General features: G+C 44.7%; 1 protein-coding gene across 1 annotated transcript in view; it reads left to right on the forward strand.

Moving 5' to 3' along the window:
* Positions 1-7,499: 7,499 nt before the first annotated feature.
* SNX4 (sorting nexin 4) overlaps positions 7,500-18,403 on the forward strand; it is an 81,467-nt gene continuing 70,563 nt past the window's right edge. Inside the window, 1 exon segment of the mRNA XM_017855356.1 lies at positions 7,500-7,692. Coding sequence (XP_017710845.1) covers positions 7,552-7,692 — 141 coding nt within the window. The 5' untranslated portion in view covers positions 7,500-7,551.

An 18,403-nucleotide genomic window follows, 5' to 3' on the forward strand; every position in this document is an offset into this window, starting at 1 on the left:
TTTGGGCTTTTAATTTTTTTTCCCATGGTGATGACACTATACCTTCTGCAAAATATTTGTATTTAAGCCCCCTGGTCATGTTCCAGTTAGACAGTTTTTAAGCTTCTAAAGGTAATTTTTATATTGTATATTCGGTAAGTTATGGTGTATCCGTATTGATTCACTGAACTCAGTACGTTATGGCCATCATTATCTCTAATACCTGGTTGTCACCAAAAACAGTAAGTAGTACTGAATTTCTCACCCCACACACAATTCTAGTCCTTATGCTTAACTCCCACTATGAATGTCTACTACTTGATAACTAACTTGTACAGATTCTTAGAAGGGCTTATTAAGGGAAAAGACTGTATGTTTTTATTTTTGCTTGTTAATATTTCCTTAATTTAAAAAATGATTGCTGGGTGTGGTAGCCCATGCCTGTAATCTCAGCACTTTGGAGGGCTGGGGCAGGTGGATCACTTTTTGAGGTCAGGAGTTCAATATCAGCCTGATCAACGTGTTGTTTTCTGTTTTTTTGTTTTTGAGACAGCGTCTCACTCTGTCACCCAGGCTGGAGTGCAGTCACATGATCTTGGCTCACTGCAACCTCCGCCTCCCAGGTTCAAGCAATTCTCATGCCTCAGCCTCCCGAGTAGCTGGGGTTATAGGCACACGCCACCATGCCTAGCTAATTTTTTAATTTTTAGTAGAGATAGGGTTTCATGGTGGCCAGGCTGGTCTTGAACTCTTGGCCTCAAGTGATTCGCCCACCTTTGCCTCCCAAAGTGCTGGGATTACAGGTGTGAGCCATCATGCCCAGCCAAGTTATCATTATTCTGAATATAGTCATCATATTTCTCACTTGTACAGAAGCATCCTCAGTGAGTTTTACTGGGTGAGAAAATGACACCCTCGTCCACATGACTCTCCATTCCATAGAGGGGCACAACCCTATGTAGCCAAACCCAGAAGAACGCGGGTGCTTACACAACTTTTCTCAGAGAGTCAAGAAAACCCAAAAGTGGTCTTTGGGCTTACCTTAAATCCGAATGGAATCTACCACTATGAGATGGTCATAATAGGGACAGTGTCGTTTGCACAAGTGTTACAGGAAAGGGGTCCCGATCCAGGACCCAAAAGAGGGTTCTTGGATCTCGCGCAAGAAAGAATTCAGGGCGAGTCCACAGTGCAAGGAAAAAGCAAGTTTCTCAAGAGAGTAAAGTAGTAAAAGAACAGCTACTCCATAGAGTAGGATGTTCCCGAAAGTAAGAGGAGAAACACATTCACACTAGGTACAATGCTTGAGTATATGAGGGGGTGTGCTCTGCTACAAGAGTTTATGATGAAGGATTAATTTTCTTAATTACTGTATTTTGCAAGAATCGATATTATTATTTTTAAAGCAAAATCAAGAATGCCTTTGTTCTCCAGATATCAGGATACCTGGACACTCCCAAGTCTGGGTCTGTTTAGTAAACATTATTAATTTGTTGGCTAGGAATGCCTGGCTTTCTGGGAATGCAGCCCAGCAAGTCCCAGCCTCATTTTCCTAGCCCTCACTCAAAATGGAGTTGCTTTGGTTCAAACACCTCTGACACAGGGAGTGTGCAATCAGTATACCTGAGGATAGAGGAGGAAGAGGAGTTGGGACTGAAGGGAGGTGGTACATCATAAGCATCGAGCTACACAAAGCTCAGACTCCATGGGCCTTGCTGTGGCTTACAGGGGATGCTCTGCAGTCAGCAGGCAGGTGACCCAAGGGCAGGCCTAGGCCTGTCCCTTTGTGCATGTCGTGTGATTTCAAATTCAAATTAAGTTCCACACCACTAGGAGTTTTCACAGCATGCAATTCCAGAGTGCAAATGGCTTGCACATGTTTTTTGTTTTGTTTTTGCTTGCAGTTTTTTGTTTTGTTTTTTGTTTTGAGACGGAGTCTCACTCTTGTCTCCCAGGCTGGAGTGCCGTGGCATGATCTTGGCTCACTGCAACCTCTCCCTCCCAGGTTCAAGTGATTCTCCTGCCTCAGCCTCCCGAGTAGCTGGGATTACAGGTGTCCGCCACCACGCCTGGCTAATTTTTTGTATTTTTAAGTAGAGATGGGTTTCCACCATGTTGGCCAGGCTGGTCTCAAACTCCTGACCTCAGGTGATCCGCCTGCCTCGGTCATGTGCAGTTTTAACAGAGATTAAGGCAAGACCACATCCCTTTCTCACACTGGGTATGGTGGGCAGTTGTATGCAAGAGGCAGTTATGGGCTCCCTTGGGATCTCCACAATGTGGAGATGGTTCCCTGAGACTTGTGCTTCATGTGTCTGGGGCCCAGAGTTGAATGGGAGGTTGCTGGTGGGAGGTGAGAAACAAGTGGCCAGGCTCTTCTGAGTTTCCGAAATAGCCTTACAGGTAAGCTGTTATTATTCATATGCACAATATTAGTTGAGAAGTGCCACAAGACTCACTTGTCCGGAAGTACTTTGGCCAACCTGTGCTTCCTCCTAACCTGTCTGGTTTAAATTTCTTAGCTGTAAGTGACTATTTGCCTCAGAAGGTCTCTATCAAAGTGTATTTAAGTTATCCATCCGGCAAGAAAAATTTCTACCTTGTAGTGGCTTCCATGGTTTCTAGCTGTTGAAGATTCTAGTAGCTGGCTTGCTGTAGTGCTTTGGGGAGTTTCTCAAGCAATAGGGGTTAAGGATATGTTTTTTCTGACTCTGGGCATATATTCCAGTCTTCTCCAAGAGCACAGAACCATGAATTAGTCTGGATAATCACCTAGGCTGACACCGAGACTGCCAGGGACAGAGTAGATGTTTCATAAATATTCACTGCATGTTTAGTTGAGTAGATGAGTGCTTCACTGCAGCAGTTACAGCTCCATGTCGCATAGAATAGAGACCAGGGCCAGGCGCGGTGGCTCATGCCTGTAATCCCAGGACTTTGGGAAGTTGAGGTGGGAGGATCCCTTCAGCCCAGGAGTTCAAGACTAGTCTGGTAAACATAGTAGAACCCCATTTCTAAAAAAAAAAAAAAAAAAAAAATTAGCTGCACATGGTGGCATGGGCCTATAATCCCAGCTACATGGGAGGCTGAGGTGGAAGGACAGCTTGAACCCAGGAGGTCGAGGCTGCAGTGAGCTGTGTTCATGGCACTGCACTCGAGCCTGGGTGGCAGAGTGAGACCCTGTCTCTTAAGAAAAAAGAACAAAAAACAAAGATGAACTCTAGTCATATGAAGCAAATAGAGAAATAGGACAGGAATTCACAGAATTAAGGCTGGTGATTCTGTGGAAAGTTGCAGAATCACGGTAGCTCCAGACACTTGGCACAGAACACACAAGAAATTCGACTTGGCAAAAACCTGACCCTAGCATTGCCACAGGCTCAACCTCCAGCGTCCCCTCTGATCCAAGATTCAAAATCTTGGAAGTTTAAGGGTCTGAGTTGGTGAGTTTACATAATCTTCCCAGGGGTGGTACAAGAAGGATCTGAGCTCCTCAACTCCTGTGATGGGAGGCTACAACAGAGGTACATATTAAAAATTGCTCCCCACACAAGTCCTCACACAATGTGGAATTTGCTCCAAAAGAATATGGTGGTACTGATAGGAGGGTGGGAAGAAAGATCTAGTGCTGTGACCAAGGGCAAATGTCATCCACACTGACACTGAAAGGAGAAATGGGGTGGGGTTTGGGTTTGGTTCCTGCTGAGAAGAAGGGGATAGTTTCAGAGGAAGGAGACAAAAGTGACTGTCACAGTCCCTGGGAGGCTGACCAGGCACCAGGAGGAAAATCCTGGGAAGGAGGAGAACAGAACCTGGACGATGGGGACCAGAGAATAAGTATTTCTTGGTGTTCCCAGGCTAACACGGGAGCTCAATAAATGTTAAATTAATGACAAATTGAAATCTAAAATATGCTGTTGATATGCAAGGTACTTAAGTGCCTTCTGCCTGGCTAGTCACTCCTGCTCCTGAGGCTTCCCCATTCACTCTAGAGCAGGTCACTGCAGGCTCTCCCCCACTGCGGGCTGTGAGGGGAAATTCCTTCCCTTCCAGAGTCAGAAAAAGGGGGAACATCTATTTCCATAATCTGCATGGAGTTAGCCTTGGGCTTTCCCAGACCTCAGCACACAGGTGTGACTTTGCCTTCATATGCCAAGGAAACCTGCTTCTCTTTGTGTGTGTTCCCGTAAGGAGTCAATTGTCAATTTCTGCCAATTATTTGCATCTTTCCTAGAAGAATCTCTCTTCTTCCTCTCCCCCATGAAGAGAAGCAGCATGGCCCAAGAGCTTGGGTTCTAGATGTCCTACAAATCTAGGTCTGAATCTCTTTCCCTCATTTAATGGCTGTGTGACTTTGTCAAATATTACTGAGGCTGTTTCATCTGTGAAATGGGGAAAATAATGACTTTTTTTTTTTTTTTTGAGACAGAGTCTCTGTCACCCAGGCTGGGGTGCAGTGGCACAGTCTCTGCTCACTGTAGCCTTGACCTCCTGGGCTCGAGGGATCCTCCCACTTTAGCCTCCCAAGTAGCTGGGACTACAGGTGCATGCCACCACACCTGGCTAATTTTTGTATCTCTTGTAGAGACAGGGTCCGACTATGTTGCCCAGCCTGGTCTCAAACTCCTGGGCTCAAGCAATCACTTCGCCTTTCCAAAGTGCTGGGATTTTTTTTTTTTTTTTAAGCGTCAGTCTCATCCTGTTCCCTAGGCTGGAGTGCAGTGGTCCTATCATGGATCACTGCAGCCTCAAACTCCTGGACTCAAGTGATCTTCCCACCTTGGCCTCCTGAATAGTTGGGACTACAGGCACATGTCACCATGCCCAGATTGTGTAATGCCTGTCTTGCAGGGAGGGGCACTGCATGAAAAAGTATTAATGTGTGAAGTGCCAATCACATAAAAAACTGCAGCTATCATGATTCTGGCCATTGGGCAGGGTGTCCAAAACATGGACCCATTAAAAAAATTCAAAATGCCAGCTCCCCTCCCACCCCAGGCTTTTTACATAACCACTAGTTGCTATCTCTTTATCAAAAAGAATTTGTTAGCCTATAGGCAGCCCCAAGAGTAAGGCATATTATCTAGTGCAGGGGTCCTCAACGCCCAGGCTGTGGGCTGGTACCAGTCTGTGGCTTGTTAGGAACTCTTGACCTCAAGCAATCTGCCTGTCTTGGCCTTCAAAAGGGCTGGGATTACAGGTATGAGCTACCACACCCGGCCAAAAGAACCATTTTTTATTTTTATTTATTTATTTTTTCAGATGGAGTCTTGCTCTGTCACCTAGGCTAGAGTGCAGTGGCACGATCTCAGCTCACTGCAACCTTGGCCTTCTGGGTTCAAGCGATTCGCCTGCCTCAGCCTCTGGAGTAGCTGGGATTACAGATGCGTGCCACCACGCCCGGCTAATTTTTGTATTTTTAGTAGAGGGGGTTTCACCATGTTGGCCAGGCTGGTCTCAAACTCCTGACCTCAGGTGATCTGCCCACCTTGGCCTCCCAAAGTGTTGGGATTACAGGTGTGTGCAACCACGCCGGGCCTTTTTTTTTGTTTTGTTTTGTTTTTTGAGACAGAGTCTCACTCTGTTGCTCAGGCTGGAGGGCTCGATCTCAGCTCACTGCAACCTCCCGCCTCCCAGTTTAAGCAATTCTCTGTCTCAGCCTCCCAAGCAGCTGGGACCACAGGCACACACCACCATGTTCGGCTTATTTTTTGTATTTTAGTAGAGGCAGGGTTCACCATATTGTCCAGGCTGGTCTCGAACTCTTGGTCTCCAGTGATCTGCCGGCCTGGGCCTCCCAAAGTGCTGGGATTACAGGTCTGAGCCACCACTCCTGGCCAAGAACCATTTTTTATTTTATTATTATTTTTTCTCATGATATGCTTAATTTGTGGCTCTTATTTTTTAATGCTCAACTTTTCTAATTTCCCCACAATGAACATGTATTATGTGCACATAAAATAGGGGATCGGATCCATTTTGCCGATTCTAAAATCTTTTCTTTTTTTTTTTGAGACGGAGTTTTGCTCTGTTGCCCAGGTTGCAGTGCGGTGGCACGATCTGGGCTCACTGAGATCAACCTTCGCTTTCTGGGTTCAAGTGATTCTCCTGTCTCAGCCTCCTGAGTAGCTGGGGTTACTGGCGCCCAGCCACCAGGCCTGACTAATTTTTGTATTTTTAGTAAAGATGGGGTTTCACCATGTTGGCCAGGCTGGTCTCAAACTCCTGACCTCAGGCGATCTGCCGGCCTTGGCCTCCCAAAGTGTTGGGATTACAGGCGTGAGCCACCGCGCCCAGCCCGTAACAGATTTATGAACAACTTAGCACTTGAAGATGATAACTGAGCTGAGGTTTTAGGAATGAATGGAAATTTGCTCCCAGGACAGAGAAGGAATTCCAGGAAGAGAAAATTGTGTGTTTTGTCACAATTTTCTCTCGTGGTGACAAACTGTCACCATGATACCCAGCTTGAAATAACTAAGTGGGCAGAAAAATGTTTCTGTACTTGAAAAATTGAGAGCAGACTTTGTATGGAAAGTGCTTTAAGGTACCACAGTCTGTTACCACCAGCGAGCATTTCCCATCAGGTTGCCATGGTGAAAGCTTGCCAAGGAAGCAGGTTTGGAAAACTTCAAAAAGGGATTTTGTAGAGATTTATCAGAGGTCTCCAGGGCTTCATGAAACATAACAGAACTCAAGCCTTGCTTCAACAGGACGCTTCACTTTCCTCAAAACCTTGAAAGGCCAGGCGCGGTGGCTCACGCCTGTAAACGCAGCACTTTGGGAGTTCGAGGCGAGTGGATCACGAGGTCAGGAGTTGGAGACCAGACTGGCCAATATGGTGAAACCCTGTCTCTACTAAAAATACAATAAATAAATAAATAAATAAATAAATAAATAAATAATAGCCGGGCGTGGTGGCAGGCGCCTGTAATCCCAGCTACTCCGGAGGCTGAGGCAGGAGAATCGTTTGAACCCAGGAGGCGGAGGTTAGCGAGCTGAGATCGCGCCACTGCACTCCAGCCTGGACAACAAGAGGGAAACTCCGTCTCAGGAAAAAAAAAAAAACAAAAAAAACAAAAAAAAAAACCCCATAACTTGCAAGTATTACCTTTTGCTGAATGTGTTACTCGGCCTGCTGAAAGTTAATAATTTATGGAGCTCTGATGTTTCCGGGAGAACAGACTCAATAATAACAGGCAAGGCAGAGGCCCAGAGGGAGTAGGTCAGACTACGCCTCCAATTTCTTTTGAGTTTCGTTGGCTTTAGGATCGCCGTACCTACTTCAGGTGTTCACTTTCCCCTTGCCTTTCTCTTTGTCTCTCTCTTCACCAGCTCTCTCAGCTCTCTGGGTCTCCTGGCTTAGCAGCTGACCAGGTCCTCCACAGGCTTACGTGTCTCCCCACCCCGGGCTCCGTCTCCAGCTGCAGCTCCTGGAGCCCTCCAGGTCTACCAGCAGGGGCTAGGCGATGGCGAGCGGAGGGGCGGGCATCGCAAGCGGAGACACTGGTTGGCCGCGGGCGCGGCGGCGGCGGCGCAGGCGCACTGGGTTCGCCGCGCCGAATTGCAGCCATGGAGCAAGCACCTCCGGACCCCGAGCCGCAGCTCCAGCCGGCGCCTCTGGAGCCGCTGGGCTGCTCAGACGCTGGGCTGGGGGCTGCGGTCGGCAAGGAAGCGGCGGGGGCCGGAGAAGAGGACTCCGGGGTCGACACGGTGAGGAGAAGGGGCGGCAGAGCCCTCGTGGCCTGTGTCGTGGCCTAGCGGGCCGGGCTGGGCTGGGCTCGGCTCGGCCGGGCTGGCGCGGGCCAGTGGGCTGGGCCGGGGAGGCCCAGCGGTGAGGGAGAGTGAGGTGGAGAGACGGGGTCCGCAGGTGCAGTGAGAGGAGGCTTAGTGGAAAAACGGGGTGCTAGGTGCAGGGCGAGCGCCAGGCGCTGCGGGTGACTGAGGGAAGTGTCGAGACTGCGGAGGGGAGGGAAAGGGACGCGGGTTGCGGGCCCCGGATGGGCGAGGCTGGAGGAGGGGGTTTTCAGTTGTCGCGTAGCCTGGAGATCTGCACCGCGAGAGGAACGCTGATGTTTCAGGCAGTTGCTAAGGGGTTTTGACACAGTGGGGAGTCGGCAGCAGTGCTTGAGAAGGAAGGGAATGGGGGACTAGAGTGAGGCGCAGGTCAGGGGCAATAAGGGTGTTGGTCTGGTGCTGCCGTCAGGAAACTGAAGAAAGTGTCAGCTTCAATAAAAGGTACAAATGAGAAGACATTTTTTAAACTCCTTATTTGGCTGTAATTTCTTTGTTTTGGGGGAAGTGCTGTACTTCCCATTGGAGACTTATTGGTATCCCATGTGCTTTTTGAAGACCCTTTAGTAATTAGTGATTTTCATTTGCTTGAGGAAAAGGGGAAAAATGTATCATTATATTTGTAAGTGCTTTCATTCCAAAGTGTTTTCATGTATAATGCAAGATTTGTAGACCTGCTTATCTTGAAGCCTTTAAGAAACTAACTGCAGTGCTCCACATCAGACCACCCTGCCCAAAGTCTCCTTTTTCTGTGTATTGCTCACACAGCTCACTTCAACCTCGACCCCCCAGGCTCAAACGATCCTCCCGCCTTGGCCTCTTGAGTAGCTAGGACTACAGGCACATACCACCACGCCCGGCCAATTTATTTATATATATTTTTTGTTTTATTTATTTATTTTTTTTCTGAGACGGATCCTCACTGGAGTGCAGTAGTGAGATCTTGGCTCACTGCAACCTCCGCCTCTTGGGTTCAGGCGATTCTTGTCCCTCAGCCACCTGAGTAGCTGTGATTACAGGTGGGCGCCGCCACTCCCAGCTAAATTTTTTTTTGTATTTTTAGTAAAGATGGGGTTTTGCCATGTTGGTCAGGCTGGTCTTGAACTCCTGACTTCTAGCGATCTGCCCTCCTCGGCCTCCCAAGGTGCTGGGATTACAGGCGTGAGCCATCATGCCCGGCCAAATTTTTGTATTTTTTGTAGAGATGAGTTTCACCGTGTTACCCAGGCTGGTTTGCAACTCCTGGGCTCAGGCGATCTGCCCACCTGGGCCTCACAATAGTGCTGGGATTGTAGGTGTGAGCAATGGTGCCCGGCCTGAAAGCCTTTTAAGTTTAGAGACCAACTAAGCAGGGACTTAGGGATTTGAAAGTTTTGCCTGCTGAGGAACATACCTAGGTATATAAGGTAGCATGAAGACTTTTTTGGGTGTACTTTTTTTTTTCTTTGAGATAGGGCCTCACTCTGTCTCCCAGGCTGGAGTGCAGTGGCACAGTCATGGCTCACTGCAACCTCGACCTCCTGGCCTCAAGCCATCCTCCTGCCTCAGCCTCCTGAGTAGCTGGGACTACAGGTGCATGCCACCACACCTGGCTAAGTTTTGTTTTTTGTTTTTTGTTTTTTTTGGTAAAGATGAGGTATCTCTGTGTTGTCCAGACTTGCCTTGAACTTTTGGGTTCAAGCAGTCCTCCTGCCTCAGCCTGCTGAGTAGCGGGGACTACAGGTACACACCACCAAACCCTGCCATTAGGTATTTAATTAATATGAAATTGCAACTAGAATATAAAATCTGTTTATGTTAATTTAAAAGACTTTATATATGTCTCTTATTAATTAAAAGAACACTATGTATATGTAGTTCTAAATATTTGAAAACCCAGGGATGCTATCATACAGTATAAGTTGTAGTTACATACTATTTCCTGACTTTTTTTTTTTTATTGAGACGGAGTCTCGCTCTGTCGCCCAGGCTGGAGTGCAGTGGCCGGATCTCAGCTCACAGCAAGCTCCGCCTCCCGGGTTTACACCATTCTCCTGCCTCAGGCTCCCCAGTAGCTGGGACTACAGGCGCCCACCACCTTGCCCGGCTAGTTTTTTTGTATTTTTTTAGTAGAGATGGGGTTTCACCGTGTTAGCCAGGATGGTCTCAATCTCCTGACCTCGTGATCCGCCCGTCTTGGCCTCCCAAAGTGCTGGGATTACAGTCTTGAGCCACCGCGCCCGGCCTTCCTGACATTTTTATTCCTTTTTTTTGAGCAGTCTCTTGACCTGTCGCTCATTCTGGAGTGCAGTGGCATGATCTCGGGTCACTGCAAACCTCTGCCTCCCAGGTTCAAGCGGTTCTCATGCCTCAGCCTTCTGAGTAACTGGGATTACAGGTGCGTGCCACCATGCCCAGCTAATTTTTGTGTTTTTAGTAGAGACAGGGTTTCACCATGTTGGCCAGGCTGGTCTCGAACTCCTGACCTTAGGCGATCCGCCTGCCTCAGCCTCCTGAAGTGCTGGGATTACAGGCATGAGCCACTGTGCTCGGCATATGTGGTTTCTTAAAACAACTCCCTAATTTAGTAATTCATAAAGAGACACAAGCTATTTGGGCAAATATTTCAGAATTACTAGGTGTTTAAACAAACATACATTCAGTGCATTCCTTCCCTTCCCCTCTTCTCCCCTCAAAGAGAAAATCAAACTAAAAACCCATCCTTTGAAGGTCTTCACATCCCTTCACCTCTCTCTATACTCTCTCTCACTCAGTCTGTCTTCAGTTGAGAATTACTGTAATATTTGTATGGCCTCATTGTAGCTGTTACTGATAGGAATGTGGTCTGGGCAGAAAAGTAAGTTAGTTTTGTGTGTGCTGTGCGCAGTGGGGCTCTACTTTTCATTTAATTCTCAAAATTACTTCCAATAGATGGGTAAATGGAACCAGCCAGAGGCTCAGAGAGAAGTAATTTGACCATGGTCACAAGCTAGTCAGTAGCAGGCTGGGATGTGAATCTAGGTTCACCTGGCATTGAAATCAGTGCTTTTTCCATTAAGCCATTTTGCTTCATTAAAAAAAGTTTAAAGTAGTCTTGTACCTTGTTCCAATACTGTATTTTAAAGTTTTTAGTGTAGTTAACACTAAGTTGTAATTTTTTAGACTAGTCAAGTGCAGTAGTGAGAAGGGGGAAAAGAATAGAACAAAGAGTTTGATCTGTAACTGATTGTGAAAATAAATTGAGATAACTTACTATCTTCAGACCAGCGCAAGTTGTAATTTTGAAAACGAAAGAAAGGTTTGAAAAATGTGTTGATTTATCCATTTTTTAACTACAAATATGTCTAGGCAAATAGAGTTAAGAGATGTAAAAAAAGTTTGCTTAACCACCATTTTTTTCTTTTTTGAGACAGAACCTTGCTCTGTGGCCCCAGCTGGAATGCAGTAGCAGGATCTTGGCTCACTGCAAACTCGGCCTCCTGGGTTCAAGCGATTCTTGTGCCTCAGCCTCCCAAGTAGCTGCGGTTCAAGGCCTGTGCCTCTACACCTGACTAATTTTTGTATTTTTAGTAAAGAGGGGGGTTTCACCATGTTGGCCAGGCTGGTTTCGGACTCCTGACCTCAAGTGATCCACCCACCTCGACCTCCCAAAGTGCTGGGATTACAGGCGTGAGCCACTGCACCCGGCCCAGCCTTATTTTTGACTTTAGATTTTAAGAGGGAGAGTAATTTATACTAATTACCTACCCCAAGAGGTTGTGGAAACTGCGCTGCCAAAAAGTCGCAAGACTCTTCTGGTTTTAACACCACTAATCGGGATTCTTTAAACTCTATGTAAGTTCTATGTAAGCTCTTTTCTGTACAATTTTAAAGCTATAGTCAGTTCTACTTAAAATAATTTGGAAAATGGAAAATATGAGAAGGGAATTCATTCTCTAAGAAAGTAGTAATTACCCTGAGCAGAAGGAGAGGAAATAGCAAGGGAGTGGAGGACAGAGTACTTTTTTAGATTCCATTGAGTTGGCAGTTAACAGACAGGTATTTGCCAGAGAAAAAAACATTTACAGTATTTGCCAGAGAAAACCCATTACCTGAGGAATTCATAAGTGATTTTTAGGGAGAGTGCTCTAGACCTGGGAATGCTGATGGAGCAGAGTGATTGAACAGCTGGTGGTTAAAAATTCTGGTGCACATTGAATACCTTCACTGATTGGCAGCAGAGAACTAAGTGGAGTAGACCAGATTGTGAGTAAGGTTTGAGGCATTCTGTGGTTAAGGATAATATTAAAAAGGAAGAGAAAGCTTATAGGCATAATTACAGAATTCATCACTTTAGCAGCAGATGGTAAAGTCATACTCAGTAATTTTTTATTGATTGATTGAGAAGAGGTCTCACTTTGTTGTCCAGGTTGGTCTCAAGTGATCTCCTATTTCACCTCCCAAAGCGCCAGGATTACAAGAGTGAGCCACAGCACACAGCCCCAAGAAATTTTAAAAATCATTTTCTACCTCAGTGGCTCTCAGATTTTTTTGAAGGTGACTCACAGTACAAAATACATATTCTTTTTTTTTTGTTGTTTTTTGAGACCAAGTCTTGCTCTGTTGCCCAGGCTGGAGTGCAATGGCATGATCACGGCTCACTGCAACCTTGACCTACTGGGCTCAAGTAGTCCTCCCACCTCAGCCTCTGGAGTAGCTGGAACTACAGGCACATACCACCATACCTGGCTAATTTCTTCTATTTTTTTGTAGAGACAAGATCTCCCTATGTTGCCTAAGCTGGTCTCAAACATCGGCTCCAGTGATCCTCCCACCTCAGCCGCCCAAATTGCTAGGATTACAGGCGTGAGTCACCATGCCCAACCCAAAATACTTTTTTTTTTTTTTTTTTTTTGAGACAGAGTCTCCCTCTGTCGCCCACATTGGAGTGCCGTGGCATAATTTCGGCTCACTTCAGTCTTCACCTCCCGGGTTCAAGCAATTCTGCCCAAGCCTCCCGAGTAGCTGGGACTATAGGCACGTGTCACCACGTCTGGCTAATTTTTGTATTTTTTTTTTTAGTAGAGATGGGATTTTGCCATTTTGGCCAGCCTGGTCTCGAGCTCTTGGCCTCAAGCAATCCTCCTGCCTTGGCCTCCCAAAGCAAAATACACTTTTACGTCATAATCAGCATACACATACTTCAGTATGTGATTATTGTTTCAGGAGGGCTTTCATTAGAAACTGACTAAAAGCACAGAGAAGACTTTCATTAGACCCCAAAACTACCCCATTTATCTAATCGCTCAACAATTATTTAATAGCCCCTAATTGGTTTTCCTTGTAATATTTAACCCTCATAATGAAAATGTGATAATTAACCACGTTTACAAATACTTAGCCATTACTTCATGCCAATACTTTCTGATATTTTTCTTTTCTATATTTTTAAATTAAAAAGAAACATTGGGCTGGATGCAGTGGTTCACACCTATAATCTTGGGACTTTAGGAGGCTGAGGCACATCTCTTGAGACCAGCATTGGGAATATAGGGAGACCCAGTCTACAAAAAATAAAAAAGTTGGGCCGGGCGTGGTGGCTCAAGCCTGTAATCCCAGCACTTTGGGAGGCCAAGATGGGCGGATCACGAGGTCAGTAGATCGAGACCATCCTGGCTAACCCGCTGAAACCCCGTCTCTACTAAAAAATACAAAAAAACTAGCTGGGCGAGGTGGCGGGCGCCTGTAGTCCTAGCTACTGGGGAGGCTGAGGCAGGAGAATGGCGTGAACCCGGGAGGTGGAGCTTGCAGTGAGCCAAGATCCGGCCACTGCACTCCAGCCTGGGCGACAGAGCGAGACTCCGTCTCAAATAAATAAATAAATAAATAAATAAATAACAAAAAAAATAAAAAAGTTAGCCTAGTGTGGTGACCTCCGCCTTTGGTCCCAGCTACTCAGGAGGCTGAGGTGGAAGGATCACTTGAACCGTGGAGGTTGAGGCTGCAGTGAGCCATGATCATGTCACTGCGCTCCAGTCTGGATGACAGAGCAAGACCTTATGTCAAAAAAGGTTTTGGAGGCAAGGTGCAGTGGCTTACACCTGTAATCCCAGCACTTTAGGAGGCTGAGGCGGGCGGATCACCTGAGGTCGGGAGTTTGAGACCAGCCTGGGCAACATTGTGAAAGCCCAACTGTACTAGAAATATGAAAATTAGCCAGGCATCGTGGCACATGCCTGTAATCCCAGCTACTCAGGAGGGTAAGACAGGAGAATCGCTTGAACCTAGGAGGCGGAGGTTGCAGTGAGCCATGATCATGCCACTGCACTCCACCCTATGTGATGGAGCAAGACTCGGTCTCAAAAAAAAAAAAAAAAAAGTGTTGGTCCCAACCCACCAAATTAATTTCATGGACCATGAATGTGTCACTCAGTTTGGAACATTGTTCAGACTTAACATATTGTTGTAATTTAAATAAAAAATAATGTTTTCTGAATAGCTGTGCTGTTATTTTTAAAGTATTTTTATAGGAAAAAAGCACAAGAGAACAGGCCATATATTATAACCCTATTTTTCTTAGTTATTGCTTTGTACTGAATGTTTCTGTCTCCCCAAAATTCATATGTTGAAACCTAATCCCATTGTGATGGTGTTTGGTGGAAGGGCCTTTGGAAGGTGATTAGGTCATGAGGATGGAGCCTTCGTGAGTGGGATTAGTGCCCTTATTAAAAAAAAAAATCCAGAAATCTCCTCTCTTCCAGCCATATGAAGACAGTGAAACACAGCTGTTTGTGAACCAGGAAGCAGACTGTCGCTGAATCTGCCCGTTCCTTGATCTCGGTCTTCCCAGCCTCCAGGACTGTGAGCAATAAGTTTCTGTTGTTTACGAATCACCCAGTCTATGGTCATTTGTTATAGCAGCCAAAACTAAGTTATTTACAGCTGAGGTAAGCATCACTATCAGTAAACACGTCATTTTTAACCTAGTACCAGCTGCCTCTGATCAGGGTAGACCGAGCCCCAGAGGAAGTCAATAGGTGGTTCTTATCCTTAGCTCTCTGACCTGTTTCGGTAACACGGACGCATCACACCTAGAAAAAAGGTGATAAGGAAGTATACTGTTATAGTAACAGTGGTTAGCGCTGGGTAGTGGGATACAGATGATTTACATTTACTTAATTTTTTTCAGCGTTTGTATATTTAGCATATATAATTTTCATCATCAGGAAATTTAAATCTAAAAATAATGGTGGAGAAGTAATACTTGAGCTCTTGCTGTGAGCCAAGCAACTTTAAAAACTCTTGATATGCATTAACCCATTAAATATTCCCAATGACTTTGTGAATTGGGTACTGTCTTTAGTCTGTTCGGGTTGCTATAACAAGGTACCACAGACTGAGTGGCTTATAAACAATAGCAATGAATTGCTTACAGTCTTGGAGTCTGGGAAGCCCAGGATTAAGGAACTGGCAGATTCAGTGACTGGTGAGGGCTGCTTCCTGGCTCATTGTAGGCTGTCTTTTCACTGTGTCCTCACTTGGTGGAAGGAGGAGAGGAACTCTCTGGGATCTCTTTTATCAGGGCACTAACCCCACTTAGGAGGGCTCTACCCTCATGACCTAATCTTTCCAAAGGCCGCACCTGCTAATACCATTACCTTGAGTGTTAGGATTTTAACATATACATTTTAGGAGGACACAGACATTCCATTTATTGCAGGTACGATTATCTCTGTTTTCCAGATGAGGAAACTGAAGCACAGACAGGCTAAATTACTTGCCCAGCCTGGCCATCATGGCGAAACCCCATCTCTACTGTTAATAAAAATACAAAAATTAGTTGAGTGTGGTGGCACACACCTGTAATCCCAGCTACTTGGGTGGCTGAAACATGAGAATCACTTGAACCCAGGAGGTAGAGGTTGCAGTGAGCCAGGGTTGAGTCACTGCACTCCAGCCTGGTTTACACTCTGTCTCAAAAAAAAAAAAAAGTTGTTGTATCTGTTGACCCTGCACTGAGGTGAGAGGATTGCTTGAACCCGGGAGTTTGAGACCAGCCTAGGCAACATAGCGAGACCTTGTCTCTACACATAATATTTAAAAATAAAATAAAAATTAGGTCTCTCTTTAAAAGGTCCCTGGTCTCATCTGCCATTCAACAGGGCAGTCCATCTTTAAATCTGTTGAATGTGTCCTTTTAACAATTATGGTGTTCAGTTGTTGTTCTTGGCACTGTTCTGTGCTTTAATATTGACAGTTTAAGTAATTTTATATCATCTACCAACCCTACTGGTATTATTGTTGTGTGCCTGTTTGTATTCTTTAGCTTTTTTGTTAGCTGATTTTATGCTTTTATTTTTTTTCCTTCTTTGTAACTGGATTACTGACAGGGTCAGTTTATGATTCACATGTGATATCTTTTTGACTGGGGAGATACTAATAACTTGCTTTATCAGGATGTGCTTTCAGAATTCAGGGAATTTGTCACTGGAGCAGATGGTAAATCAAAATGCTTGGCTGTGGCCAGAACGTATAATTAATACATATATATATATGTATATGTCAACCAGTGAGGGCTTCATAACCAACCCTGATGTTGAATGGCTTGTGCTTAGGTGATTTCTTGAACTTTCTTTTGGTTGATGATTTCCTGCTGTCTCTCTTATTTTCTGTCTTAGTACATAAATATATAAAAACTTACATTTTATAAAAATGCCTTGAGGACTGAGTGATTTTGTTGGCTGATGATTTCAACCCATTGGGTTGACTCTTTTATCTTCTTTTAGGATTTTACCTTCTTCCGCATTTTTCCTGTACCTTTTGGGAGAGCTCCATAGTGTATCATCTGTTTTCATTGCTGATTCATATTTTTGCACTGTCACAGACCTCTTTCAGACCTTGTAGTGGCTGGGTTTAATTTGATATGTGTAGCTTTTTCTTTCACCTTTTGCTGCACTTAGTTTCTACTTTTATCTCTCCTTCATAAAACACCCCAATTATAATGCAGTACAATATTTTAAATTAAGTTAAAACCCACCTCAATTTTGACAGTGAGCAAAGAAGGAAAAAAAAAGCCATAGCATAGCAGTTATCCTGTGGTCTCACTTCCTCTTCCTTGTTTAGACTTGGAGTTAGTTTGAGTGTATTTGAAACCTTTCTGCAGTGATGCACTTCTCAGACCTACGGCCTAGGGGCTGCCAGTGGTGTGTTTAGTGTTCTTTTTCACCTTTTGATGTAGACCTGAGATGTTCTAGTGGGAAAAGAAAGGAGTCTGCTCTTCTTAAAACTCTGCTGCCTCAGGGTTGGAGCCTATTAACCACTGCCAAAAGTTTAGGTGAATTTAAAGTTTAATATAAGATGACTCCTGATTGTTTAAAAAAAAAATTATGCTGACTACTGATAATCTTGCCTTTTGGCATATGTATAGTATTTGACTTTTGAGAGAGAGAGATTTGATTTTGGTTAAACCCCAAATTAGATATCAATATTGAGGATCATTCATATTTGTTAGAATGTGTTCTTCAGTTTAAAAAATTGTGTTAAACTGGGCACGGTGGCTCACGCCTATAATCCTAGCACATTCGGAGGCCGAGGTGGGTGGATTACCTGAGATCGGGAGTTCGAGACCAGCCTGACCAACGTGGAGAAACTCCATCTCTACTAAAAATACAAAATTATCTGGGTGTGGTGTTGCATGCCTGTGATCCCAGCTACTCAGGAGACTGAGGGAGGAGAATCTCTTGAGCCTGGGAGGCTGAAGTTGTGGTGAACCGAAATCGCCCCATTGCACTCCAGCCTAGGCAATAAGAGCAAAACTCTGTCTCAAAAAACAAACAAAAAAATTGTGTTAAAATATATATGATATAAAATTTACCATTTTGATGGTTTAAAAATGTTCAGTCATAAGTACATTCACATACATTGTAAAACCAGCCTCCAGAACTCTTTTCATCTTGTGGAACTGAAATCATACCCATTAAACCACAGCTACTTGTTTCCCCCTGCCCCAGCTGCTGGCAGCCATCACTCTACTGTCTATGATTTTGATTACCAAGTACCTCATATATGTGGAATCATACAGTATTTCTCTTTGTGTGACTGTTTTATTTCACTTATCATAATGTCTTCAATATATATATCCATGTTGTAGCATATGACAGAATTTCCTTCCCTTTTAAAGATGAATGGTATTCCATTGTTTGTATATATCATGTTTAAAAAATCCATTCATCTGTTGATGGACATTTGCATTGCTTCCACATTTTACCTATTGTGAATGATGGTGCCATGACATGGATATGCACATATCTCTTTGAGACCCTGCTTTTAATTCTTTTGGCAGAAGTGGAATTGCTGGATTATATGGTAATTGTATTTTTAATCTTTTGGGGCACCACTGTGCTGTTTTCCACAGCAGCTGCACCATTTTATATTCCCACCAATAGGGCACAATGGTTCCAATTTCTCCACATCCTCACCAATGCTTATTTCCTAATGTTTGTTTTTCATAGTAGCCATTCTAATGAGATAGTATTTCATTGTACTTTTGATTTGCATTTACCTAATGATGAGTGATGTTGAGCATCTTTTCATGTGCTTCTTCAGAAAATGTCTATTCAAGTCCTTTGCCCATTTTCCATTTTGAATTGGGTTGTATATATATTATATATAT

This window comes from Rhinopithecus bieti, unplaced genomic scaffold (assembly GCF_001698545.2).
Source record: "Rhinopithecus bieti isolate Rb0 unplaced genomic scaffold, ASM169854v2 scaffold_39586, whole genome shotgun sequence".
Lineage (NCBI taxonomy): Eukaryota > Metazoa > Chordata > Mammalia > Primates > Cercopithecidae > Rhinopithecus > Rhinopithecus bieti.